Genomic DNA, 27,342 nt, shown 5'->3' on the forward strand with positions numbered 1-27,342 from the left:
GAGCAAATAGTTGGCTTGGGAGCAGGTAGGGAGTCTTGCCTATGTGTCATAAGTAAATGGAACAGCATATGTGGTGGTCCCAAGGGTGGTATGTGGTAGACTGGCATGAGCAGGTAAGTGATTCTGTAAGAGGGAGGCTGGAGAAACAGGTTGAGCCAAGATGTACAAGTTGTACTCCTTAGTAAAGAGTCTGATCTTAAACTACTGAAAAGTACTGAACAGGGAAGTGACATGAGCAAATCTCCATTTTTGGAAAAACATGCTGGCTACTATTTAGAAATTCTGGTGGGGTAGGGACACCTGGATGGCTCAGCAGTTGAGCGTCTGCCTTCAGCTCAGGGCGTGATCCCGGGCATCTGGGGATCGAGTCCCGCATTAGGCTCCCCACAGGGAACCTGCTTCTCCCTCTGTCTATGTCTCTCATAAATAAATAAATAAAATCTTAAAAAAAAAATTTGGCAGGGCTGGGGGGAACTGGCCAGGGGTCAAATGTGTAGAGTCTAGGAGACCAGTTAAGAAGCTACTCTAGGGATCCCCAGGTGGCTCAGTGGTTTAGCGCCTGCCTTTGGCCCAGGGTGTGATCCTGGAGACCTGGGATCGAGTCCCACATCAGGCTCCCAGCATGGAGCCTGCTTCTCCCTCCTCCTGTGTCTCTGTCTGTCTCTCTCTATGTCTATCATAAATAAATAAATAAATAAATAAATAAATAAATAAATAAATAAATAAATAATAAATAAATAAATCTTAAAAAAAAAAGAAGCTACTCTAAGGGGCGCCTGTATGGCTCAGTTGGTTAGAGGTCTGACCTCAGCTCAGGATATGATCTTGGGTTCCTGGGATCAAGCCCGATATTTCTGTTCCCTGCTCAGCAGGGAGTCTGCTTCTCCCTCTCCCTCTGCCACTACCCTCCACTCATGCTTGCTCTCTCAAATAATTTTTTTTAAAAAAGCTACTGTAATCACCCAATGGCAATGAAGACAGAAAAGAGAGAGAAGATAAAGGAAATGGTTATTCCATACTCAGACAGATTCCTGTCCCTAACTCCCAGAGGTTCTAGTTCTAAATAACTCCACCTACAGAGACCAGCAGTGGCATCAAACCAAGTATGAGTCTTTAGAAAAAGTCCCAAACCAAATGAAACACTGATTTCATTTTTTAAAAATTTTTATTTATTTATGATAGTCACACACACACACACAGAGAGAGGCAGAGACACAGGCAGAGGGAGAAGCAGGCTCCATGCACCGGGAGCCAGATGTAGGATTCGATCCTGGGTCTCCAGGATCGCACCCTGGGCCAAAGGCAGGTGCCAAACCGCTGCACCACCCAGGGATCCCCACTGATTTCATTTTTAGAGATAATTCGGATATTCTTATTTCCTTTCAATGATTTTAAATGGCCTAGCATGGTGGCTGGTACTTAAGTACATGATTCAATAAGTGACTGAAGAACATATAAAACACAGATTTGATGGTGATTCTATCCAGGTGCTACACTAAACTCTCCAGAAAAACAGTGCAGTACTAATATTAATGCTGCAGGGAAGTAACATACTCATGACTATTTATGAGAATTTAAATCTAGTTCTTTTTGGAGGATAATTTGACAAAACCCAGACAAAGGTATTCAAAGAAAAACAGAGTTCTATCAGGAATTAAGGATTCTGATCCTGAGTAATAGCAATTCCATCTCCTACATTCCAGCCCAAGAGACTGGACAAAAAGAGACCACAGTTAAATTCAAAATAAAAGAAAAGGCCAGGGCGCTGAGCTGGCTCAGTTGGGGAGGTTCAAGGCCCATGTTGGGTGGGTACAGAAATTACTTAAAAATAAAACCTTAGGGCAGCCCCGGTGGCCCAGAGGTTTAGCGCTGCCTTCAGCCCGGGGTGTGATCCTAGAGACCCAGGATCGAGTCCCATGTCAGGCTCCCTGCATGGGGCCTGCTTCTTCCTCTGCCTGTGTCTGTCTCTGTGTCTGTCATGAATAAATAAATAAAATCTTAAAAAAAAAAAAAAAAGCACAAATAAGGCTCAGCCAATGAGAACGAAGAATTGGAGAACCTATGCAGTATCCTACTCTTCTACCAGTTTATAATCCACAGAGCAAGGGGAGTGTGATCTAACACCTTACTGGACTATACCTTTCAGAAGCTTGGAGGCAACCCCCAACTGAGGACAAGCTGAATTTACAGAACTGGCTCTGTGCTCTAGGAGTTAAAAGTACCCCAGGCTACTACACATAATTCAGATAATAAGAATTCAAGTTTTTCTAGCTGAACAAGTGTGACGCACCCAAGCACCTTAATAATAATAGTCCAAACTTATACAGCACCTGCTATGCATAAGGCACTATTCTAAGCATCTTGTCTATTAACTCATTTAACCTTACAACAATCTCATGAGTTCAGTAACACTATAATTTCTATATTACAGATAAGGAAATAGAGCAACAGACAGGTTAAGTGACTTGCCCAAGGTTAACCCAGGCAGTCTGGCTCCAGAGTCTGAGCTCTTAATCTTTCACCATTAAAGAAGGCAATCTTTTTGGCAGACCCAAGACAGCCACCAAAGATGTTTATAAAGGCCAAAAGCTAAAGTAACCCCAAGCAAAAACCCACCAATGGCTCCAGCTATCATTCACTAAGAGACCACTAGCTCAAACCAACTAAGAAGTCTTACAAATTAAGGGAAGTAGATACTTCCAGCCCACATCATATCTTGCAAGTCAGTGGAAGCACTTTAATAGATACAGCCTAGGGGTGCCTGAGTAGCTCAGTCAGTTTAGCATCTGCCTTTGGCTCAGGTCATGATCCCAGAATCCTGGATCAAGTTCTACATCAGGCTCCCTGCTCAGCCAGGGAGTCTGCTTTTCCCTCTCCCTTAGCCCCTCCCTCCTGCTCAAGCTCTCTCATGCACACACACTCTCTTTCTCTCTCTCAAATAAATAAGATCTTAAAACAAAAACAAAAACAAAAACCCAAATGCACCCTAGCATAATGCCAGCCAAAAAAGAGAAAAGTGAGAAAACTGAATTAAAAAAGTTTGCTTTCCATACCAGTGAAACAGCAGTAATAGAACTATTAAAATAAAAACCCTAATATTTTTCTAGATGGTCCACAAACTACCTGGTTAGTAGAGAAATAGTTCTTCAAGAGTCAAAGAATGTGTACATTCACACACCATCAAGGGACTGTGCATAATCCAGAAAAAATATCTGAAAACATACCCTCCTGCCTACCCACCTACCACAATACAGGAAAACCCCTGAATCTCTCAGGAAAGGGAGGAGCAAGAACTAATCTAAGAACTCAAAGGAGAACAAAGCTTCAGGTTAAGAAAGATGTGGTCACAAAGAAGGTTTCACAAACCACTCTGCTGTGGGTACCAAAAAGCAAATAATCAGCATACACAGAGCTCTGGCAACCTCATGCAAGCTTCAGATTTAAGCAGGGCACCAAATAAGGGAAGGATTCTGGTGCATCAACTCCTAGGAAAAGTGTTTCAAGTTAAAAATGGTTATTCAGGTTTGGATGCAAACTTCTGTATCTGTTCTTTATCAACAGAGACACCTCTACCTCACTTTCAGCGAGCAGCAAAAAGAGAAGAAAACTGTTAGACCAAAACTAGGTTACACACAGACAACATGACCTGGTACAGCCTGGCATTTTACCTGAACCCCAGAGACAAAACTATAAACATGGCAGCATGGAACTTCTGAGGTTCTGCATCCCAGCTGGCTCCAAGTGTCTCCAGAAGCAAGTGGGCTAAGATGCACACTCTATCCCTAGTCCCCCACAGCCAGATTGTTCAGCATTAAGGCCAAAAACCACAGCACTTTTGGTGAGAAACTCAGTCTCTCCATGACCGAAGGCAAGGCCTGCTTCTATCTAGCTTATGTCAGTTGTGTCTTTTCTGTGCTTGTTTCCAGACCCAAAATACCTTGTTCTAATGACAGGGCAAACATCTTTAAATCTCTTACCTTTGGCCCAAGTCTCCTTTCCTTCTCTCACCAATGAAAAAAATCAATCTTAGCATAGCAGAACATATTAACCAGGGAAAACATGAGCATCAACTTCTTCCTAACTTACAATGCTCTGTCCCCATCACTATTCAAATGGCTTTGATATGTACACTTTTCCGTATGTATTTTACTTTGTATTAAGAGTTTTTCTGGGGGGACGCCTGGGTGGCTCAATGGTTGAGCATCTGCCTTTGGCTCAGGGCATGATCCTGGAGATCCAGATTCAAGTCCCGCATTGGGCTCCCTGCATGGAGCCTCTTCTCCCTCTGCCTGTGTCTCTGCCTCTCTCTCTCTCTCTCTCTCTCTCTTTGTGTCTCTCATGAATAAATAAAATCTCTGGGATCCCTGGGTGGCGCAGTGGTTTAGCGCCTGCCTTTGGCCCAGGGCGCGATCCTGGAGACCTGGGATCGAATCCCACGTCAGGCTCCCGGTGCATGGAGCCTGCTTCTCCCTCTGCCTGTGTCTCTGCCTCTCTCTCTCTCTCTCTGTGACTATCATAAATAAATAAAAATTAAAAAAATTTAAAAAAAAAAAAAAAAAAAAAAAAAAAAATAAAATAAAATCTCTAAAAAAAAATTTTTTTTGGGGATCCCTGGGTGGCGCAGCAGTTTGGCGCCTGCCTTTGGCCCAGGGCACGATCCTGGAGACCCGGGATCGAATCCCACATCAGGCTCCCGATGCATGGAGCCAGCTTCTCCCTCTGCCTGTGTCTCTGCCTCTCTCTCTCTCTGTGTGACTATCATAAATAAATTTAAAAAAAAAAAAAAATCTCAAAAAAATTTTTTTTAATTACCACAATCTTTTCTGCTATTCCACAAAAATCCTTTTTCCATGGCCAGTACCCCTAACCCCCACACCAAGATTCTAACTCTGAAGTCATAGAAATGAAGGTGACTATGCTAAAAGTTTGGGGCTCCACCTATGTGCAAAAAGCTACACTGATGTCAAATACCAGATCTATTGATAGTGCAGACCAGAGTCCTATTTTACAGATGCAGAAATAAAGAAATTAAGAAATGTGTTCACAGAAATAAAAAACAATTTAAGAATGTATTCCAGAAGATAGAAGTCCTAGTCTCCATTAGCCACAGGGACAGTTTATTGAAAACACTAAGGGCATCTATTAGTGCCTTATTCAACCTTTTGATATGTGTCACTTCGAAGTATTTTAAAAAGCCATACTGTTTTACAGACCTGTCCAGAAGTTTAAAGGAAAATCTGCCAAAAAAAATTCCTCAGAGAGAATGTCAACTGACTTACACATAGTTTGCTTTACAAATTAGGACCTAGTATCTCAGAGATTTGTAGCACAAGTCAGCTCAGAATCTCATTAGACAGAGTAAAGTTTTAGGATCCTTACCAAGAAACACTCCAGAAAAGCATAAATCCACAGAGGGTATTATCCCAGCTCCTCCTTCCCATGTGCTTCTGTACCTGCAGCCCTACTGTGCGTGTGCAGGGCAAGAATAGGACTTATTGCCAATGGTTACAACACAAAACATAACTTCTTCCTAAGCCAAAATGGCCTTGGCTCAGAAAGCTTCCCAGAATGATGGAAGGCATGACTTTAGGATGACTCAACTTTTGCTAATGCATAAAATAAAGCAGAGAACTATTTGAAAGATCCACTTCTAAGCTTGAGCCAAATCAAAAGCCTAAAGTATCTACTTTGTGATGAATCTTCAGCTACAGCTGACTGATTAAATAGCATCAATTTGGATGTCTATAACATGGCCTAAGATACTCTAATTACAGACTCTTGGCTAGGAATCCCAGGAGCAACCACTTGTAGTTTCTAACCATACCATATTTTTACCTATTTGTTCCTTCTGCCAGAAAAGCTGGCTACTCCTATATACCTAAAGAACATCTTTCATCCTTCAAAAGTAAGGACAGATCATCTTTCTAGGTAGCTTTCCCTGTTCATGAGTTAATGTCTTTCTCCTCTGTATTATCCCCTGTACAGTGTACATATTTCTATTATCGCCTTTTTAACACTTTTTTCAAGTATTTATTTACTATCTATTTTTCCTACTAGACTGTATTTTGAGGGAAAGATCAGTATCACTTACCTTCTGCATGCACTGCCTAGGATAACGATTAACATATAAAGGGGACAGGGAAAACCTTGATCCCCTCAGAAGAGGACTAGCTTACCTGAGAAAGAGGTTTTACACAACTGAATAAGCAAGAGAAAAAGTCCATATAGAACTGTTATTTAAGGCAATGTACAAAGGTATATACCATACTGCAGCATAAAATAAATTGAAACTGAGAAAGAGGAACAAAAGAGAAAAAGATCAGAAGTCACTATTAGTAAGGACAAGACACAAAATGCATGCCAGAAAGTCCTTTACATTTATTAAAGGAAGTTACAAGTTTGATGCTAACATCTGGGACAATTAAGACATAATTATTCTTAAAAACAAATTCATAAATGTGCATGAAGTTGAATTTAAAAAATGCACACAGCATGACTATCTCTTGATACTAAAAGCAGAAATTTCTTCCATGGGTTTCTAGAAAGAAGATGCCATGTGACACAAATAGCAATGATTCCGTACACCTCTTTACTATTACCTACCTTAATGTAAGCTGATGACCTTACACCAAAGTATAATTTGGTCAAAGCAATACTATTAGGGACCAATATATTACATCCAAGTACACAGTTCTCTGATGGTTCTAGGCATGAATGGCATGGAGAGAACAATAGCAGGAAATGCCTAGTGATTTCCATAACAGATATTCAATTAAGTTCTAGATCAGTGGACAAATGGAAGACAATCTGAATAATTAGTGAAACTCTCAAAAATAAAAATGTGTGGTAAATACATTTTCTAGAGACTCAAGTATCAAAGAGTCTCCACAGTATTTTAAGTTCCTTTAAGTTCCTGTATAATGTCTATACAGTAATACTTGGAAAATATAAAATTGAGCAATACTTCAATATTAAATATTTATGAGTAAAGCGAAAGGCTTCCAAGAGAGGGAAAATCCTGGAGTTTCCCCCTGAAGCCCAACAAATAGTCTGCCGACTGGGAAAAGATCGTCAGCCAAGAAAACAACCTTTTCATATTCTCTATCTTAGCCCAACCATTACATACAAGACAGTGAAAACACAGTAGACAGATGAAATTCTGGAACCTTTAAGAGTAGAGAGGGATTACAGAATGATACAACTGCAGATACACCTCCCCAAGAGTATGGTCAGAAACAAAAAACGATATAGGCAATTAGTGAGAAAGGCAACAGGGGAAAAACGAAAAGTTCAGTACAATCTCTTGTCCTACACAACAGGCAGTATGTTACTATATAAAATGAGCTGCTCCCACAGTAACACCAAATCACTGCTCTATTCCTTCCTAAAGCAGCTGCAGAGTGACAAGGATCCTATGTAAGGGTCTCATTCTTATTTGGAAGGCTCTTCACAAACTGGGAACTGGATCCTAAGGGGGACGATTTATATACACCCTCACATACATTCCAGTTGGCTAGAACTCAGCAGCTGATTGCTCCCTTGTCTAACTTGGTAAGGAGCCAAAGGAGGACTTTTCTCAGTCAACTCTCCCAGGCTGGAAAATTCTCCAACCCCAGAGTTCTGGCTTAAATCTGGATATCAGGTTATTCACAAGATGCCAAAACTATGTCCTTACATTGGCTTTGAACAAGTCTCTCAAATATACCATATAGATTTCCCACAGATCTCAAAATCATCTGGACATTAAGGCCAAAGATGGCCACTCTTCCTCTCACATAGAAAGAAACAGGCTTTAAAAAAAAGAAAAGGAAAGAAGGAAACAGGCTTTACAAAGCATGTGCAACATCAAACAAAACTTTCGTAAATTATACATCAATCTGAACAATTCTTTAAGGGCATATATGCAACATATTCATTAAATGGCCTCCTTAGGGCAGCCCGGGTGGCTCAGCAGTTTGGCGCCGCCTTCAGCCCAGGTTGTGATCCTGGAGACCCAGGATTGAGTCCCACGTCGGGCTCTGTGCATGGAGCCTGCTTCTCCCTCTCCCTGTGTCTCTGCCTCTCTCTCTCTCTCTCTCTCTCTCTCTCTCATGAATAAATAAATAAAATCTTTAAAAAAAAAAAAAAAAGGCCTCCTTAAAACCTTTTTATTCTACCCTACTGAGAACTCTCCCTATTCCACTAGTTACGCTCTCTCTCACTATGGTCAATCCTATGCCTCAAAGAGCCAAATCCCGAACCTGTCTCTCTAAGAGGAAATGAGAGAGGAAACCTTAACAAGGGTGTTTTTGATCTCATCAAGCTCCGATATCAGTGATTCTCAACCAGAATGGTAGCACTCCTTCCAGGGAGTGCTTAGAAATGTGTGGGTGTCACTAATGGTATCTAGTGGGCAGGGCCAGGAATGCTAAACATCCTGCAGCCACAGTCTCAGAAAGTGAGGAACTGCCCTCCCCACAAAAGGCAAAAACACCCTTAGTAACAATCAATGTCCTAAATGAAGGAACTGCCTTCACCCTTCCCATTCTAGAGCAGTGGTCAGCAAACTTTTTCTGTAAAGGGTCAGACAGTAAATAGTTTAGACCTTGTGGGCCACATTTATCTCTGGCACATATTCTTCTTTTTTTTTTTTTTTTTTCAGACCACTGGACTTTATTAAGAGGAATCACTGCTAATTACTTAGAAGCTATTGCCTAAGCCAAAATCCATGAGGTCCACATGAACGTACAGTTAAATACGAAACAAATGGCATGGTCAAAACCATGAAATATCCTGATGCCCGGGTGATGAAGGCTGGGGTGAAGTATGCACATTTATTTCAAACTGTGTTTGTGGGCCACACAGTGGTCCTTTGCATGCAGGAAGTCAAAGAGCTCCTCTGTGCAATCCTCCTCTGTCTGTGACCTGGAGGATACAGGCTAGTCACAGAGCTCTAGCCGCTCCCGAGCCTTTACACATTTCTCCAACTGCTGGTATTGCTCTCTCACTGTTGTTGGGGGATCCACTAATTCCTCCTCCTCCTCCTCTTCCTCCTCCTTGGGATCTCCGGACCAGGTCAGCATCTTTTGCTCGTCCTCCAGCCCCATGTCCCGCTACGGTTCTGAATTCAACACCAGCAGCAACAGCAGCACCTATTCCACTTCCCATATTCTTCTTTTTAAACAAGGTCTTATATAAGTATGTTATAAACCACTCCTAGCTTGCAGGCCACTGGCAATCTTTTGTCTATCCCTGTTCTAAACCCCTGTCTATCCCTCATTACAGTCTGTTCACACTGAGAGATGCCAATTAAAATAAAATGTGATGAAGTGTGTTATAAACAACTTTAACAGTGCACTACAATTTTAATGAATGTACTAAGAGCTTCAGAATTTAGACTTATAACCTAAAAACTGGGGCATTATTTACTTCTAGGTAATTAAATAATTCTCTCCTGTCCTCTCCTCCTCCTCTATGCATTTTGGTTGAAAGTCTTCTCCTGAATATTCTTTTTCAAACATGTTTCTCAAAGAGTATTGGTACTGCCTTTCCCCCTCTTCTCAGGATGTGTTACTTCCTATTCACTATGTATGCCGCACAAAAAGTCTCTATAAAATTACTACTGTTAACATTTTCTAAAATGTCTAAACCAAACCAAAGTCTGGAAATTCTGACTGGTATCTGGGTCCTGACTTTCCGGATGGTAACTAAAGGTCACGTGGGGTGGAAAGTGGCCTGTGGGTAACACAGAATACACACATGCACGCGAACAGGATATGTTGGTAATCCGGTTTCCTGAGACCTGGTGAGTTGTGAGAGTTCTCACCAACACTGTTGGGGAAGATGAAAAACCTTAAACTCGGAAATACTGGATTTTAACAAAGTGTCCATTCTTAGAATTAGATTTCTGGCTAGAGCAGAATGGGCAGGTATACTTCTTTCCCCTCACATTTTACTTATCTAAAAACACAAACAAAACAAACACAAAAAATAAATGAAGTTAGTATCTGACAAGGTTTCTTCACAATGTGGAAGCTGGTGTTTGCAGCATGGCTTATGTCACGTCTCAAGCCCAGAAAGATGAAGAGTGTGGTTTTGGTGTTTAACCAGCCTCAACTGCACCCTGGCACTCTGTTTCTTCCCCCAGAGAACTTTGCTCTGCTGAAACCAACCTCACATCTTGAAACGAAACGGCTAGGATAAAAATAAAGCCCTGAAGTGGTTTGGTGACCGAGGTCATATGGGGCGTTAAGGGTTTGTAGGTAGGGCCAAAGTACTTTGAGAAACTTCCACTCACTGCCAACCACAAAGAGACAAAGACATCAGCCCAAAAGTCCAGCAATGATCCAGGCAAGCAACCCTGGTCCTTGCCTGTTAGGGGCTGTTTTCACAGAACACATGATCAATATCTAAAAACCCAGTCCTGGTTCTACCTTTGACACAATCTCACCAAGTTCTATTTCTTACAGCCCAAGAAAAGGAGAGCCAACCTTTAGCCTCTTTCTATAGAAAAAGGCTTTATATACTCCTGTCATCATATGTTCCCAAATCTCAGTTCACAGAATACTTTCAAACAGCTTCCGGGTAGAGGAGAATGACATAAGGCACTACTACTTAACAAAAGTAAAGGGATATATAAAGGACATGATATTCATTTAATTCCCATAGCAACTCTGCAAAACTGTATGGTACCCACTCTACAGATATGATATCTTTATACTTATGAGGCCAAAAAATTAAGCTAACTTTCTCTGCTTTAGTAATTATGGGGCAATGAAGTAACCAAGTTACCACAGAAAAAACATTTACCTATTAGCACAGAGACTCAATTCTTCTCTCACTATAGATTAAACCAATCCTTATGTCATTCAGAGAAAATAAGGCCAAAAGTTTTTCTGAACTGTACCTAATGGCACTGCTTCTGGAAGCACCAGCCTAAAGGTTCACAATGCCACAATGGGACCTAAAACTCACTCCAATACAAGGTGAGTCATCTTGTTTAAGAAAGCAGGCCTTCGGGACACCTGGGTGGCTCACCGGTTGAGCATATGCCTCCGACTCAGGGTATGATCCCGGGATCCAGAATCGAGTCCCACATCAGGCTCCCTGCCGGGAGACTGCTTCTCCCTCTCCCTGTGTCTCTGCCTCTCTCTGTCTCTCATGAATAAATAAAATCTTTAAAAAAAAATTGGCCTGCTTCTCCCTCTGCATATGTCTTTGCCTCTCTATGTCTCTTATGAATAAACAAATAAATCCTAAAAAAAAAAAAAGAAAGCAGGCCTTTTAAAACTGTGTTCCAAACTACAGTGTTCATGGGCCAGTGGAGGTGAGGAGAAGATGGAGGTATTAGAGGTGTACCACCCACACATCACAGCTTTCTTTTCAGCACAGTGGTGGCAGTGGCAGCAGCAGCAAACAGCAGCAGCTCAGGTGCACAAACTATGCAAGGGGCACTGAAAAAAACAAGACAAATGGTCTGAAGAAAATGCCACCTGCAAAACACACTTTAAAAATAAAAAAGCCTTCAAACAAATATAACAAGTTGAGCATGTGAAAGCTCTATGCTACAGGCCACCTGATCTGGGTTTCTCACAGTGAAACTGCTCCTTTGTTGGCCAATGTTTACTTTGCTGGTCTCTTGATTAAATGCAAGAAAAAATATACTCATATACTACCCAGCCTCAAAGAGCCATGCATTCAGTAAAAAAGAAAATCATTATTCTCAACTTATAATAGCACCCTCTAAGGAAAAAAAACCCACTGTGGAAACATGGACACAGGAGATTCAGGCAGGGGCAGTATGCAAAGTTTCAGGCAGAAACCAGGATTTCCAAGCCTAGGGAAACAAGATTCTCACTCTGCCCGAGATTTCAGGTAACAACTAAGAGGCCTGGGGTTAGGGAAAACTACAAGAGACAAGAAATCAATTGGTTTGGTGGATGACATTCAGACTTTACTAGAACATAACCTGAAGCTTTCCAGTTCACACACTTGGGCAGAGTAACTTCTCACTTTTCACCAAGCTTGGCTGCAACAGGATGCTGAGGAAAGAAGCTGTCCCAGAGCTGTGTGTATAGGCCTCCATTCCCAGAGGTACAAATTTCATCATGAAACAAAAGTGATACCTACAGATTCCTTAGGCTCACTACTACACTGCAGACAAAGAAGGAACCAGCCTGGCAGCAGGGCCTACTGCTAACTAGTTTCTGGATCAACACCAATGATAATACCATGTAAAGCCAAGCAAAACATTTATGCCCCCACCCACCACCACCACAAAAAAAAAAAAAAAAAAAAAAAAAAAAAAAAAACCCAGAAAAAGGAAAAAACAGAACAACACTTATGGTCCAATGATTAAGACATTTCCAAGCCGTGACAAAAATCAGCCCTGATTGGGAGGGCTTGCCAATACTAAACAATTTCTGAGAAACAACTTAAAAGCCTAGATTGCAATAACCCATTTTGGTGGCACTTTGAAAGCACCAATCACAAAATTAAATGCCTACACAGACAAGGTAGGTGACAAAAGTGAGCAGTATGTGAGTACAGGAGGGGGATGAGGGAGGTGGAAGGGTAGGGGCAAACTAGAGAACATAAGTTGATGAAAAAGGGGTAGCTTGGCTCTAGGGTTACTTGGCTCTAGCAAATTGTTGCCAGATCTTGATTTTTTTTTTTTTGTAAATTAGCTGACAATTGAAATTTTAAGACAAAACAAACAAAAATCCACTAAAGTCCCACTTGAACCATCTAATTAGTCTTAGTATCACTAAAAGTGAGATAATCAGACGCCTCCTAATGCAGTGCAAAATGAGGCACACAGCATCACCTATGAAGTACTCCAGCCGAAAAAAGGCTGAACCTGAATCTAACCAAGTTTCTAAAGCTAACTCTCATTTACAGGAATATGGGGGACAGAAAATGGCTAAATGATACTGCAAGGATACAGAGATAAATTCAGAATGTGGGAATTCTATAGGACAACTAACTAGCTTCTTTAACAAGCTTATGACATGAAGAACATTTTTAAAAGGGAAGGCAGAATTGTTTTTGCTTAAAAGAAACTTAGGAAATAAAACAATCAACCATAACATGTAGGTCTTGATTTGAACAAACCAACTCTAAGACATTTGTTAAATAATGTGGGAAATAAAAGTTATGGATCAGATACCAAATGATGCCATAGATGGACACAGCAATGGCACTGTGATATATGAGAAACAATCCATTATTTTTTAAAAGGTGTATACAGAGGTGAAATATGTAGGCTGCAATGATGCATTATCTAGGCTTTGCTTTAAAATACTCCAACCAAGGATGTCTGGGTGGTTCAGTTCATTAAATTTCCAACTTTGGTTTCAGCTCAGGTCATGATCTCATGGGTCAGGGGAGTATGCTTGAGGATTCTCCCTTTAAAAAAATAAAAATAGGGATGCCTGGGTGGCTCAGAGGTTGAGCGCCCACCTTTGGCCCAGGGCATGATCCTGGAGTCTCAGGATCAAGTCCCCCATCAGGCTCCCTGTGGGGAGCCTGCTTCTCCCTCTGCCTATGTCTCTGCCTCTCTGTCTCTCATGAATACATAAATAAAATCTTTAAAATAAAATAAAATAAAATTTTAAAAAATAAATAAAATACTTCAACTGGGAAGCTTGAGAGGCTGTCGGTTAAGTGTCTGACTCTCGATCTCAGCTTAGGTCTTTTTTTTTTTCTTTTTTTTTTTCAGCTTAGGTCTTGATCTTAGGGTCATCAGCTCAAGTCCCACATTGGGCTCCACACTGGGCATGAAGCCTACTTAAAAATAAATAAATAAATAATAAAATGAAATACTTAAACCAAGGGGGGTGGCGCATGAGGGAAAGCTGAAACCAATGTGGAAAAAATCTTGGTAACTATTAAATATGAGTGACAAGTATATGGGGGTTCCTTTTATTATTATTTTCTCTTGTGTGTGTTTGAAATTTGTCATTATTAAATAAAACTCTTCATGTCAAACAAAACAGGTCTGCATTTAAACAGTTGGCTCCCGGGCAGCCTGGGTGGCGGTTTTGCGCTGCCTTCGGCCCAGGGTGTGATCCTGGAGACCCAGGATCGAGTCCCACATCAGACTCCCTGCATGGAGCCTGCTTCTCCCTCTGTCTGTGTCTCTGCCTCTCTGCCTCTCTGCCTCTCTGTCTCTCTCTGTGTCTCTCATGAATAAATAAATAAATTTTTAAATAAATAAACAAACAAACAGGTGGCTCCCAATCTGTGAATTATCAAGCCTCATAGTTCACTTTGGTTAGAAACAGTAAAAGAGGCAAAAATAAATTTAACAGCTTAAAAGACTATAACAAAATTATAAGTATGTAAATAACAACTACCACTACCAATATATGAGAAGTTATAATATGCCACTCATTTTTCTTCACATGTATTATTTCATTTAGTCTATCAGTATCACCATCTTATCTTCAGAGAAAGAAACTGAAGTGCATGCCCAAAGCCTCACTGCTGATAACTGATAAAACTAAGACTTGAACTTAGAATTTCTCAAAGCCCAAACTGTTAAACTCTGCACTATCCTCCCTCTTACATATCAGATGCTGGACAAAATTAGTAAAATCTATCAAGCTGCCAGCCTCAAAGAGAGATACTATAGACCTGTAGGCAAGCATCATGGAAAGATCTCCCAAATCCAACAGTAATATAAGGAGGGGGGAAGCAAAGATGAGTAACAGTGTGTATGATATGTCACTAATAGTGTAAAAGAGAGAACCATATATATAGGTGTATATTATACACACACAATGTTTTTACCTATTCAAAAATATTTCTTTAAATAATTTAAAAATGCAATCACTCTTCAGCTAGATCTTTCAATCTCCATTCCTACCAATTTAAGAAGTCAACCCCAACACTGCTGCCTAGAAACTTTTCCAACGAGAACCCAGCTTTTCAAAGTCACAAAGTTTCTATGCCCAGGAGGCCTTAATTTAATCCCTCATACCCCAATTTATCTTTAGTTCAAGCTGCTTCCCATTAAATGGACCCTTTCAGATTAATCTTTCAAAATAATAATCAGTCCTATCAGATGTCTAATCTTTCTTGAAGTTGTGCTTCCTTATTCACGTGGCTTGATAAGTTTCTTTTTACAGAGGAGAGGGAGGACATTATCATGTCACTCTAATTGTGCTACTTCGATAAACAAGATACAGGTACCCGTGTTGAATTCAGAAATTAGAGTACCACTTTTCCAATCAAGTTCTGAGTTCACAATTAGGCATGGATCTCTTCTGATTTCTCAGGTTAATGGGCATTAGACATTTCCAATCTAAGAGCTGTGCCCTATATAAACATGCAGGAAAAGCATACCCTAAGATGTCAATAGTAGTTATTGCTAGATGGTAAGAACACATTGTTTATCTGCATTTTCATATTTTTTACACTAAGGATATGCTGGCTTTGTAAATTTTTTTAAAGATTAATTAATTTATTTTTAGGGAGAAGGTGGGGAGGGAGAGGGATGGAGGGTACAGGGGTGGAAGGTGGGCAGAGGGAAAGGGAGAGAGAATCCCAAGCAGACCCTGTGCTGAGAACAGAGCCCCAAGTGGGGCTTGTTCTCAGGACCCTGAGATCACGACCTAAGCTAAAACCAAGAGTCGGAAGCTTAACTGACTAGCCACCTAGGTACCCTGGCTTTGCAAATTTTTAAAAGCAATAAAAATATCAAAATGAAAAGAAAAAAGAGGTTTGCCCTACTTAATTGAAGCCACTGGCAATTTCCTCCAACAATCAAGAAACAAAGAAACACCAGCATCTTCTGCATATTTGAGTCTGGAATGCCTAAAGCACTTAGAGAGTAGCCCTCAAATTTTAATCGACAAATTGTGAGGCAAAAAAAATCAGTTAATTCCATCCTACCTAATTTAATGAATGAAGCAGTACTGTTTTTGCTGGATTAACACTGCAGACATGAGAAGTAAACAATGAAAAATTCCAGAATCCAGAAGTACATCATTTGGGCCCAGCCCATTGACCGCTATCTTATATATACCATAGCACCAAACTAGAAAGTGATTCCCCCAGAAGGCTCAGTCTCTCTCCCACTCCAACTTTCTCACATGATCCTCCAAATTACCATAGATTTAGATATGCTGCAACCCCTCTGCTGTGTCACACCTCCTCTGTCTTGGCCCATGCTGTCCCTTCAACTTGGAACACTCTTTTCTCAGTTGGCCTAGTTAACTTCCAGGAAGCCTTCCAAAGTCCCTCTTCTTTTCCTCACTACAACTCCTACTTCCACCAGGACTGAACCAGGTGTTCTTCTCTGTGCTTCCAGGGTACCCAACGCACGCCTCCCTCACAATACCACAACATAATATGGTCATCATTATTTGTGAATTTCATATTTGTGAATTCAGCTACTTGCTAAAACTCATTAGTAATACCAACATCAATACCCATAGTGCCTTCACAGTCATTTGTCAACATATCCCAAGTGGCAAAAAATTCAAGTTGCCTGATACACATGTTCCCAGCTAAGGTTCAACAAAATGACTCTCTGCCTTCTTGTCCAAGTTTTCATCCTTTCAGCAAGTGCCCTTCTCATGGTCTATTTAATGCCATGTTTTTCATATTTGTGTGCTTTTTATTGGTGACTTTATTGTTTAAAATAGCCTCGAAGCATAGTGCTGAAATACTGTCTAGTGTTCCTAAGTCCAAGAAGGCTCTGATGTGCCTTACAGAGAAAATGTGTGTCTGTTCAGGCACAAGTGATAGTGGGTCTTGTCCATGAGCTCAGTATTAATGAATCACAATATATATTAAATAAAGTGATTTTGTAAAAAGTGATATGTAAACCTACATAAAACAAGCCACTTGGGTGGCTCAGTCAGTTGAGAGTCCAACTCTTAATTTTGGCTCAGGTCATGATTTCACGGTCATGAGATTGAGCCCCGCACTGGGCTCCACAATGGGCATGGAACTGGCTTAGGATTCTTTCTCTGTCTCTGCCCCTGCCTCAACTGCCCCACCCCTCTGAAAAACAAACAAACAAACAAACAAAAACAAACAAGGTATGTATTGATCACTTTATGAAATTCTTATAACCAGAGGCTCATAGAAACCTAATCCTGTATTTCCCTTAGAAGGTAAATGTTTAGTATTCACTAATTCAGTGTCTGTGGTAATTTTATAGCACATAACTACCGCACATTACAATAGCCAACTGTACACTGAAACATTCTGTTTATGTGGCCATTACTTTCACCAGAGTTTGGCAAACTAGGTCCAGAGGCTAAAGGCAGGCTGCCACCCGTCTTTGTAAATAAAGTTTTACTCAAATACAACCATGTTCATTATTTATGTACTATCTATAGCTATTTCGGCACCTCAACAGCTGAGGGGAGTAGTTGTAACAGAGACCATATGTCCTACAAAGCCTCAAATATCAACTATCTGGCCTTTTTCAGAAAAATCTTGCTGACCCATGCACTAGACTCTAAGCTCTGTGAAGTAATAATACTGTCATATTCATCTTTACAACCCTAGCACAAAGCTGGCACAACAGGACAGGTAAACTAAACTTTATTTTGATTAAGCACTGAACCCAGCAATAGCCCTCTACTCCAAAAACTCAAGAGTAATTGCAGTAAATTCTGGATGTAAACAAGTCCTGAGAAAAAATACTATGCTAAGGAATAAAATAAATATTGGCATGTGCAGAGGGAAGAGGAGCAAAATAGGAAAAAGACCAAGGCAAACAATACCATTTGGTGGGTGAAATAAGAAAGATTCAGATAAAGAAAGGCCAAATAATAGGTATTAGGAGCTACTAAGGTACAGTCCAGTCTGAACCTCAAAACACACTTACAATGATGAAAGAGCTTAAAAGGTTTGTCAAGAGTCTGGCCAAATATACAGTGACATTTCATTACCTAAAGCCATTTTCTACACATAGCACCAAACATGTTATAGGTATAGCAACCACAGTCAGTTGAGGAAAATGCTGGGAATGGTAAATCAAATCGTGTTAAAACACGAGAACTCACTAAAGTTTGAGAGACAAAAATCTATCAATGGTTCCCATTCTTTGCTCATTCTTCCCCAGTAGACAGATTCAAGTTACATTCTATTCAAGATATGAACAGAGCAGTTCCATCAGAAACCGTGGCCTCTCAGTGTGAAATCTTTTTTTTTTTTTTTTTTTTAATTTGAGAGAGAGTGAGCTCACAAGTGAGATAGGGCACCCTGGGGGTGGGGGCTGGAGGGAGAGAGTGGAGACTCCCTGCGGAGCAGAGAGCCTGACCAGGGGGATGCCATCTCAGGACCCTGAAATTATCACCTGAGCTGAAGGCAGCCACTTAACCGACTAAGCCACCCAGGTGCCCCATGAAAACTGTTTCTGATGCTATAATCCCTTAATTAACTATCTGCAAAAAGTCATTTGTTAAGCAGCAATTCTTTTCTGATTTCCAAAGACAGCCGAGGCATAGCAGAAGGCACATCCACTAAATAAAGAATGCTTGTGATCCTAGTGACATTGAATTTGAGTAGCCTAGCTGGCAGGGATAGAGTTTAAATATAAGTCTCAATTAGTTTAAAAGGATGCCACTTACAGTTGAGGTTGGCAGTCCCTCCCCAGGTAGTACGTTCAGTCCAAACCACATCTCAAGGCTGAAAACCAACAACCCACAAGCTAACCTCCTGTAGCCATTCAGAGAGAGATCCAAAGCTTGTGCTTGGCAGAGAGAAAACAAACTAGTTGGGACTCTCCTATCATTACAACAATTACCTGAAGCCAAACTTTCTGTTCCTTATTCATGGATATAAATTTTAGTAGTTTGTGGTAGAGACTCTCTAGGAATTGTCAAAGGAGCAATTCCTAGTAAGGTTAATCACCCAAAAAAAGACCACTAAAATGAAGAGGCATACACAGCAAATAATCAAACAGATAAGATAAACAAATAACATATACCTTTATAATGAAGTATTATTCAGTAATACTAAAAACACACCAAGAAAAGATATTCTTAGCCAAGTGGAAATACAGACAGTTCTGCTAATCTTTGCTTTGAAAATATGTATTTGTACTATTGCCATAAATATACTGAGGAACAATTTGAGCATAACACAAATTTTGCATCTCCTTATGTGTGATTTTGTTCATGAGAAACACTGAGTGAACACAGAAAGCTGCACTTTGCTGAACTGAGCTACAAAGGAATAGAAAACACACACTCGGGATCCCTGGGTGGCGCAGCGGTTTGGCGCCTGCCTTTGGCCCAGGGCGCGATCCTGGAGACCCGGGATCGAATCCCACATCAGGCTCCTGGTGCATGGAGCCTGCTTCTCCCTCTGCCTATGTCTCTGCCTCTCTCTCTCCCTCTCTCTGTGACTATCATAAAAAAAAAAAAAAAAAAAGAAAAGAAAACACACACTCTCTCCAAATATCTACTAGCTACTGCAGTTCACCAGGTGAACTCATTCGAAACCACACTTATCCATATCTGGTGTTACACCTACCCATCCAATGTCAAAAAACCCTCCTTTCGCCACTTCACAGTAGCAACTCAAGCTGCAATCCTTCTAAAGTCCACTTCTATAGACAAAGTTCATTTCTTCTTCAAAACCGTATTTATGCATTTCTTAACCAATGGACATGTATAAAACTGCACAGTTTTACTAGGTTCATATCTTTTTTTAAAAAAAATATGTCACTGAGGATATTTTTGAGTGTTGTGCCCCTAACCACATCTTGCTTACAAGCTCTGTGGCTTTTTTTCTGTGCAATTTTACATAGCACAGTGATTTTTAGGACTGTATGTGTTACATTATAACATTAGAACAGAACTGACTGCATGTCCAATTGATAATTTAAAAAAGCAAATTAGGGCAGCCCCGGTGGCACAGGGGTTTAGCGCCGCCTGCAGCCCAGGGTGTGATCCTGGAGACCCGGGATCGAGTCCCACATTGGGCTCCTTGCATGGAGCCTGCTTCTCCCTCTGCCTGTGTCTCTGCCTCTCTCTCTCTCTCTGTGTTTCTCATGAATAAATAAATAAATAAATCTTAAAAAATAAAAATAAAAATAAAAAAGCAAACTAGGCACCTGGGTGGCTCAGTTGGTTAAGTGTATGCCTTTGAATTTGGTATGATCTTAGGGTCCTGGGATCAAGCCCCGAGTTGGGCTCCCTGCTCAGTGGAGAGTCTACTTCTGCCTCTCCTTCTCTCCTTCTGCCCCTCCCCACTGCTCTTGCTCATGCTCTCTCTTTCTCTATTTCAAATAAATAAATAAGAAATCTTTTTAAAAAATACATAAATAAAAATTAAAAAGCAAGCTATAGGGGCCACTGGGTGGATGATGATTAGGCTAAAAACAAAGTTTCACAAAATAGTTTTAAAAAGAAATGACCACTTTACTCTGTATATATCTCTAATTGTTTGAAATTTCTACCAAAAATACATCTATATTATTATTTGTATGATTAAAAATAAAATAATTAATACAAGTTAATAGATCTAATGACAGCCCATATGCTGAAAATGCCTTCTCTGAGATGCTTAAAGTAAGAATAAAAACACAAACTTATAAACACATTACTTAAAAATCAATGATATACCTAGTGGAAGAGAGAGATCTATAGAATATTAGTCATAACCTTAACCCTTATGAAGGATACTGCCCAACCTTGAGGTCAGGTCAAAGAAAGCTATTAAATGCTTTCTCAGGGAAGCGCGGGTGGCTCAGCAGTTTAGCGCTCCCTTCAGTCCAGGGTGTGATCCTGGAAACCCGGGATCAAGTCCCACGTCAGGCTCCCTGCACGGAGCCTGCTTCTCCCTCGCCTGGGTCTCTCTGCCTCTGTGTGTGTGTGTGTGTGTGTCTCATGAATAAATAAATAAAATCTTTAAAATAAATTAAAATAAATAAATAAATGCTTTCTCAAATTGTTACTTTCACTTTATTTATTTTTAAAAATTTATTTAAAAGATTTATTTGAGAGACAAACAGATGCAAGAAGACAGGGAAGGGCAGAGGGAAGGAATCAAGCAGATTCTCTGCTGACCATGAAGCCCGGTACAGGCCCTGAGATCATGACCTGAGCCAGAACCAAGAGTCAACATTCAACTGACTGAGACACCCAGGTACCCCTGCTGCTTTCACTCTAAAGGCAGACAGTGGAGCTAACCCAATAGAACAATTTTTCTGTAATTCAAATAGGCTTCCTATTTGGGACTGTAATATCCAAACTAGAAGAGGGCAGCAGTGAGAGAGTCTACCATAGTGGCAACTCCTCTGAAGCACCCATGCAAACCATGGCACATGGCATATTGGATGTTTCATTTATAAATAATGACTACTTGCTTGTAAATCATGCAGAAAACAGTTAAATACTAAGAAAAAAATGGAAAATTTATTTAAGATTTTATGTATTTATTTTAGAAAGAAAGTGAGAGAATAGGGGGCAGAGCAGAGGAGAGAGACAAGCAGACTCCATGGTGAACATAGAGCCCAACTCAAGGCTCGGTCCCACAACCCTGAGATCATGACCTGAGCTGAAACCAGGAGTCAGGTATCAACCAACTGAGCCACCCTGGAACCCCAGAGAAATGGAAATTTTAAATTAAATCCCAAAAAAGAAGTCCTCCTATCCCACCACCTTTGATTCATTCTTAGCAGACCACTACATCTCCAATTTCAAAAAGAAAACATCAAAAACGTCCTCCCTCATCTTCCTCCTACAACACCCACAAACTTACCAGACTCCCTATTACCTGTTCCTTCTTTCCCTCAAGCATAAGAAAGAGGGATCTCTCACCCACATTCAAGCTAATCCTGCACTTGTGCTCCAAATTCTACTCCCTTCCAATCCTCTGCAAGGACCTCTCCCTGCCATCTATCTCCTCTCTTAGTTGAAGATCTAAGAGATTGTTGTTTTTTTTCTCAAGTGACTAAATCAACTGTAATGACTTCAATTCCATCTGTAAGAGGATGCCTTCAAATATCTTCATCTCTAACTACAATGCTCTCCCCAGCTTCAGATGTTAGCCTTTAAACCTCTCTTCAGGGACGGGGATCGAGTCCCACATTGGGCTCCCCACAGGGAGCCTGCTTCTCCCTCTGCCTGTGTCTGTATCTCTCTCTGTGTCTCTCATGAATAAATAAATAAAATATTAAAAAAAAAAAACTCTCTTCAATGTCCTATAGAAATTCCAACATGTCCAAAACTAAATTCATTTTTCTCCTAAAACCGATTCAATTCTACCTCTATTCTCTATCTCAAGAATAGACCAGCATTCACCCAGTTTCCAACCCAGAAACACCTCAGTAGATGTTACTTCTGACTTCCTCTTGTCCTTGAGCCCCCTCACGTCCAATCAAGTTCTTTGGATTCTACCTCATATTTGTTCATTTCTCTCCATCTCCAAAGCTGTTCCCCAGTTTAGGTCCTTTTCACATCACACTTGGATTATTGTAGCATCTCTTATACTCTTATTTCTAGTTTTATCCTTCTCTACATTTTTCACAAAGCAGCCAAAGTTGTATTTCTAAAATGTGTATCTGACAAGTTACTTCCTTACTTAAAGCATTCAACAGTTCCCTACTACCTTCAGGATAAAGGTCAAATTGTTTACTGCATGACCCTTCAAGATGTGGTCCCCTCTGACCTCACCACCTACTCCACTGTGATTTTTACTTTCAAGGGACAATGAACCAGCCATTTGCAGTTTTCCTACTATGCTCTCTCCTCCTAGCTTCATATAATCCCAACAGAATCCTAAAGCATCATATTGGTGACTCCAAACCCAAAGCAGCAAAAAATTCTCATACTTTATCTCAGTAAATCTTCCTTTAGAAAAACCAGTTTTACCAAATTCTACAGTGCCACATAGTGGTAAGAGAGGGAAGCACATAATAAAGATGAAGTGTCTTCAGAAAGCGTGAAGCGATTTACCTTTCCTTTAATGGGAAATGGCACTTCCCTTTAATGGAGTGCCTCACTGCAACTCCACGCAGTTGCATGTACTAGGGCACCTATGATTACTTAGCTAGTCTTGCTCATTATATCACCCTCAGGAACTTACATCACTTGGGCTCAGGCTGCCCAGCCCATTCTCCTGCTCAGAATCCTTCCCAGATTCAGTGCCCTGGGAGGACCGGGGATGTGATGGATGGATCCAGATCTCTAAGCGAGTGGTGTCATCTCCCACATGCCGGAAAGTAGACTTCTTTCCTTTCCGCCACTGGTCAGGGCTCAGTTCCAATTCCTCATGTTGCTTTTTTTCCATCTGTTCTGCCTGTACAATATACAAACACATAAGCTCAGACTCTCCTGGGATTCAGCTAATAAAAACAGGCAGTCACCTCATGTGAGTTTATTGCCCAGGGGCTATAAAAAGTAAAGACTTTGCTATAGTCCCTAAGTAGCAAAGTATTATCTTCTTTGACTCATAGAAGTTATTAATTCCATAATCTAGATGTACATCCAAGGGCCCTGGAGAACCCTCCTAAAGATGAGTTTGGTTCTACATAGGGGCTGACTGGCTCCATCAACATAGCCCAATGGGACTCCTTGAGGACATTATATGTCATTCCCCTGAGGACACAGAAGCACTGAGAAACACATTCTTTTACAAAGAAATGAATCTGCCTGCATCCCCACTCACCTTTCGTTTGGTCTCCTCAAACAAGCTCATGAGACTCTCCTTGGCAGTCAGGATAGGGTTGCTGGCAGCTAAACTGCGCATATAGTAATAGACAGCATCAAGCTTCCTCCTCTGCAGAAAGAGGCCAGAGACATCAAGTCAACCAATTCTTTTCCTGACTCTAGCCTGAGTCAACTGACATAGAAAACCTTAGTATCTCTCCCAGGCTGTGAGGAATTCCAATAAGAATATCAGAATGCGGGCAGCCCGGGTGGCTCAGCGGTTTGGTGTTGCCTTGGGCCCAGGGCCTGATCCTGGAGACCCGGGATCGAGTCCCACGTCAGGCTCCTTGCATGGAGCCTGCTTCTCCCTCTGCCTGTGTCTCTGCCTCTCTCTCTCTCTCTCCTCTCTGTGTATTCTCATGAATAAATAAAAATCTTAAAAAAAAAAAAAAAGAATATCAGAATGCTATCCACAGTAGAAGCCATGGCAATTACATAAGAGATCTTTCCTGGAGCAGTACTCTATCTTACATGGAGAAGTACTCTAAAAGCCAAGTACTCACAAGAGGGAGAAGAGAATAAAGAGCCTCATAAAATATAAAATCCAACTACATTTTGGTTTTAGAGAAAGAAATGTTCAACTCACTAGGTATTGTTCAAAAAATTATATATAACAATGACAACATCATTAAGCATAACGAGAAAAGTGACCATCACTTCACAGATTTTTTACCTCTAAACCTAAGAACACTGCCCCATAGGCATTATTATTCCCATTTTAGAGATGAGGAAATAAGAGCGCAGAAAGACTATTATCTAACAACATAACATGTCCTACAAGGTCTCCAAGCCAAATCCTGGATATACCATTATATAAACCTAGGTCTGTCTGGTTCCTGAGTTTAGGTTTTCACTATTTCATACTGACTCTGCTGAGAAAGGGAAATATGAATTACTATCCAATGAATTCAGCAAATAAATATTTCAAGTCTGTTTTACAACCGACTAACAAGGAAAAGAAGTAAAAGAAAGGGAGAAAGTCAAAAGGCGAAAGAGAAACACTAAGCAAAGGGGGAAAGATGTCAAAAACCTTTCTCCCAAATTCATATACATTTCCCCCCTTTTCTTCTGTTTTAAAATGCATCTAGAATACTAACTTCTCTCTCTCCCCAGTAACTCATTCTTTAAAACTTACATCTTAAAAAAAAAAAAAAAAAAAAAGGAAAAAAATCTCACACCTTCTATTCAGCTAACATGGTTAAAGCTACTCATTCTAAGGTCAACTGCCTAAGTTTGAACCTGGTCCTGCCACTTACTAGGTAGATATTTATTAGAAGATATTTATAAACATATGGCTTCTAAAATGAATAAAAATTCATATAATACATACAGTTTAACAGAATATCTGACATACTGTTAAATGTGGGCTATTTTTTGGTTTGTTTCTTGTTTTTTGAGATTTTTTTAAGTAATCTCTACTACACCCAATGTGAGGCGTAAACTTACAATCCCAAGATCAACATGCTCAATGAACTGAGCCAGACAGGCACCCCTAATGGGGGCTATTTTTAATATTCCTTCAATCTATACTAATCTCGGGCTATACTACTCACTTGATTTTAGACTGTATTTTGTTGATTCTACAATGATTTTTTTCAAATCTTAACATTTTTGAAATCAAACAGAACTTACAATCAATATCTACCATTATGTCCCACTTATAAGAATCACATATTCTTTCTTAGTGGTCCAGAAAATAATGGTACATCTAATCAATTGCATCACATTTTATGACATCTAATTTGTATCACTGTCTACACACCTCACTTGTCTTTTTAATGTATTTTTCAGAGCAGAAACCATATCACGTATTCATGACTCATAGCACCTAGCAAAGTACTGTACACAAGGCATGCTCTCACCGAGTTTTTAGATTCATTGAATGACTGGAGACAGAAAATAGAGAAAGTGATGTTAATAGACAACTAGGATAAAAGGGAGACAGAAAAAGAGGGACAGAGGAAAAGAGCTTGAAAGGAGTACTAATTTAGGTCAGAGGTCTATGAAAGAAAAATACGCTGATTTAATCAGAATGGCAAAAAGCCACTGAGGGAATTCAGTGAAGTTGTAAGACATTATGATCAATGCTCAAAAATCAGTTATATTTCTACACATTAGTAATAAACAATCCTTAAAAGAAATTAAGAAAATAATTCCATTTACAATAGCATCAAAAAGAATAACATACTTAGGAATAAGTTTAACCAAGGAAGTGTAAAACTTAAACACTGAAAATTATAAACATGTCTGAAAGAAATTAAAGAAGACCTAAATAAATTAAAAACACCTGTGTAAATACTCTGTAAGGCAACTACACAGTCAATGTAATTCTTATGAAAATCCCAATGACTTTTTGCAGAAATGAAAATGCTTATCCTAAAATCCATATGGAATTATAAGAAACCCCGAACAGCCAAAATAATCTTGAAAAAGAACAAAGGTGGAAAACTCATGTATCCTGATTTCAAAATTTACCACAAATCTACAGTAATTAAAACAATGTGGTGCTGGCATAAGGGTAGACATATGGATCTATGGAAGAGAACTGAGAATTCAGAAATAAATCCAGACACCAACTGATTTTCAACAAGGATTCCCAAGACTAGTCAATGGGGAAAGAACACAAAAGAATGAAGTTGGACCCCTATTTCACGTCATATACAAAAATTAATGAAAAATGGATCAAAGATCTAAATATCAGAGCTATAACAATAAAAACTCTTGGAAGAGGGGCACCTGGGTGATTCAGTCAGTTAAATGTCCAATTCTTGGCTTTAGTTCAGGTCATGATCTCATGGGTTGTGAGATAGAGCCCTGCATCAGGCTCTGTGCTCAGCCAGGAGTTGCTTGAAGATTCTTTCCCACTGCCCTTCCCTCAAAACTCATTCACACTCTCTCTCTAAAATAAATAAATCTTAAACAAAAAAACTCTTAACATGATGAGATGAGCATTGGGTGTTATACATTGGCAAACCGAATTTAAATAAATAAAAAAAAAAAAAGCCTCTTAGAAGAAAACACAGGGACAAGTCTTTTTTTTGGGGGGGGGAGGGGACAAGTCTTCTTAACTCGAATTTGGCAATAGTTTCATAGCTATGACACCAAACACAAGCAACAAAAGAAAAAACAGTTAAATTGGACTTTATCAAAATTTAAAGCTTTAGTGCATCAAAAGACACCATCAAGAAAGTGAAAAGACAATGCACAGAAGAAAATATTTGCAAATCACATATCTGAAAAGGGTAGGAATAAAGAATTCTTACATCTCAACAACATAAAAGACAACCCAATTTTAAATATGCAAAGGATCTGAATACACATTTCTCCAGAGATGATATTCAGATGGGCAACAAGCACACGAAAGTATCACTACTTATTAAGGAATGCAGGCCACATCACCATGCCATACCACTTCAGACCAGCTAGGTTGAGTACTGTTTAAAAAAACAAAACACACACACATAAAATAAATAAATAAATAAATAAATAAATAAATAAATAAATAAATAAATAAATAAATAAATAAATAAATAAATAAAATAAAATAAAATAAAATAAAATAAAATAAAATAAATAAAATAAAATAAAATAAAATAAAATAAAATAAAATAACAAAACAAAACAAGGGGTGCTTAAGTGGCTCAGTCAATTAAGCGTCTGCCTTCACTCAGGTCATGATCAC

The 27,342-nt window shown here is 39.8% G+C and overlaps 1 protein-coding gene and 1 pseudogene across 8 annotated transcripts in view; both read right to left on the reverse strand.

The window, feature by feature from the left end:
• The window catches only part of SMG6 (SMG6 nonsense mediated mRNA decay factor), a 243,419-nt gene that overhangs the window by 198,729 nt on the left and 17,348 nt on the right, over positions 1 to 27,342 (reverse strand). For all 8 annotated transcript variants that reach the window (XR_005364773.1, XR_005364774.1, XM_038548499.1 and 5 more), the window contains exons 7-8: positions 23,620 to 23,730; positions 23,038 to 23,250 (exon numbers count right to left, since the gene is read on the reverse strand). Coding sequence is in view for 6 of the 8 variants with exons in the window: in XM_038548499.1 (XP_038404427.1) it covers positions 23,038 to 23,250; positions 23,620 to 23,730 (324 nt within the window). In the remaining 2 variants the exon portion in view is untranslated. The remainder of the gene's footprint in view (positions 1 to 23,037; positions 23,251 to 23,619; positions 23,731 to 27,342) is intronic.
• LOC102157025 lies at positions 8,621 to 11,109 on the reverse strand (annotated as a pseudogene).

This window comes from Canis lupus, chromosome 9 (assembly GCF_011100685.1).
Source record: "Canis lupus familiaris isolate Mischka breed German Shepherd chromosome 9, alternate assembly UU_Cfam_GSD_1.0, whole genome shotgun sequence".
Taxonomy (NCBI): domain Eukaryota; kingdom Metazoa; phylum Chordata; class Mammalia; order Carnivora; family Canidae; genus Canis; species Canis lupus.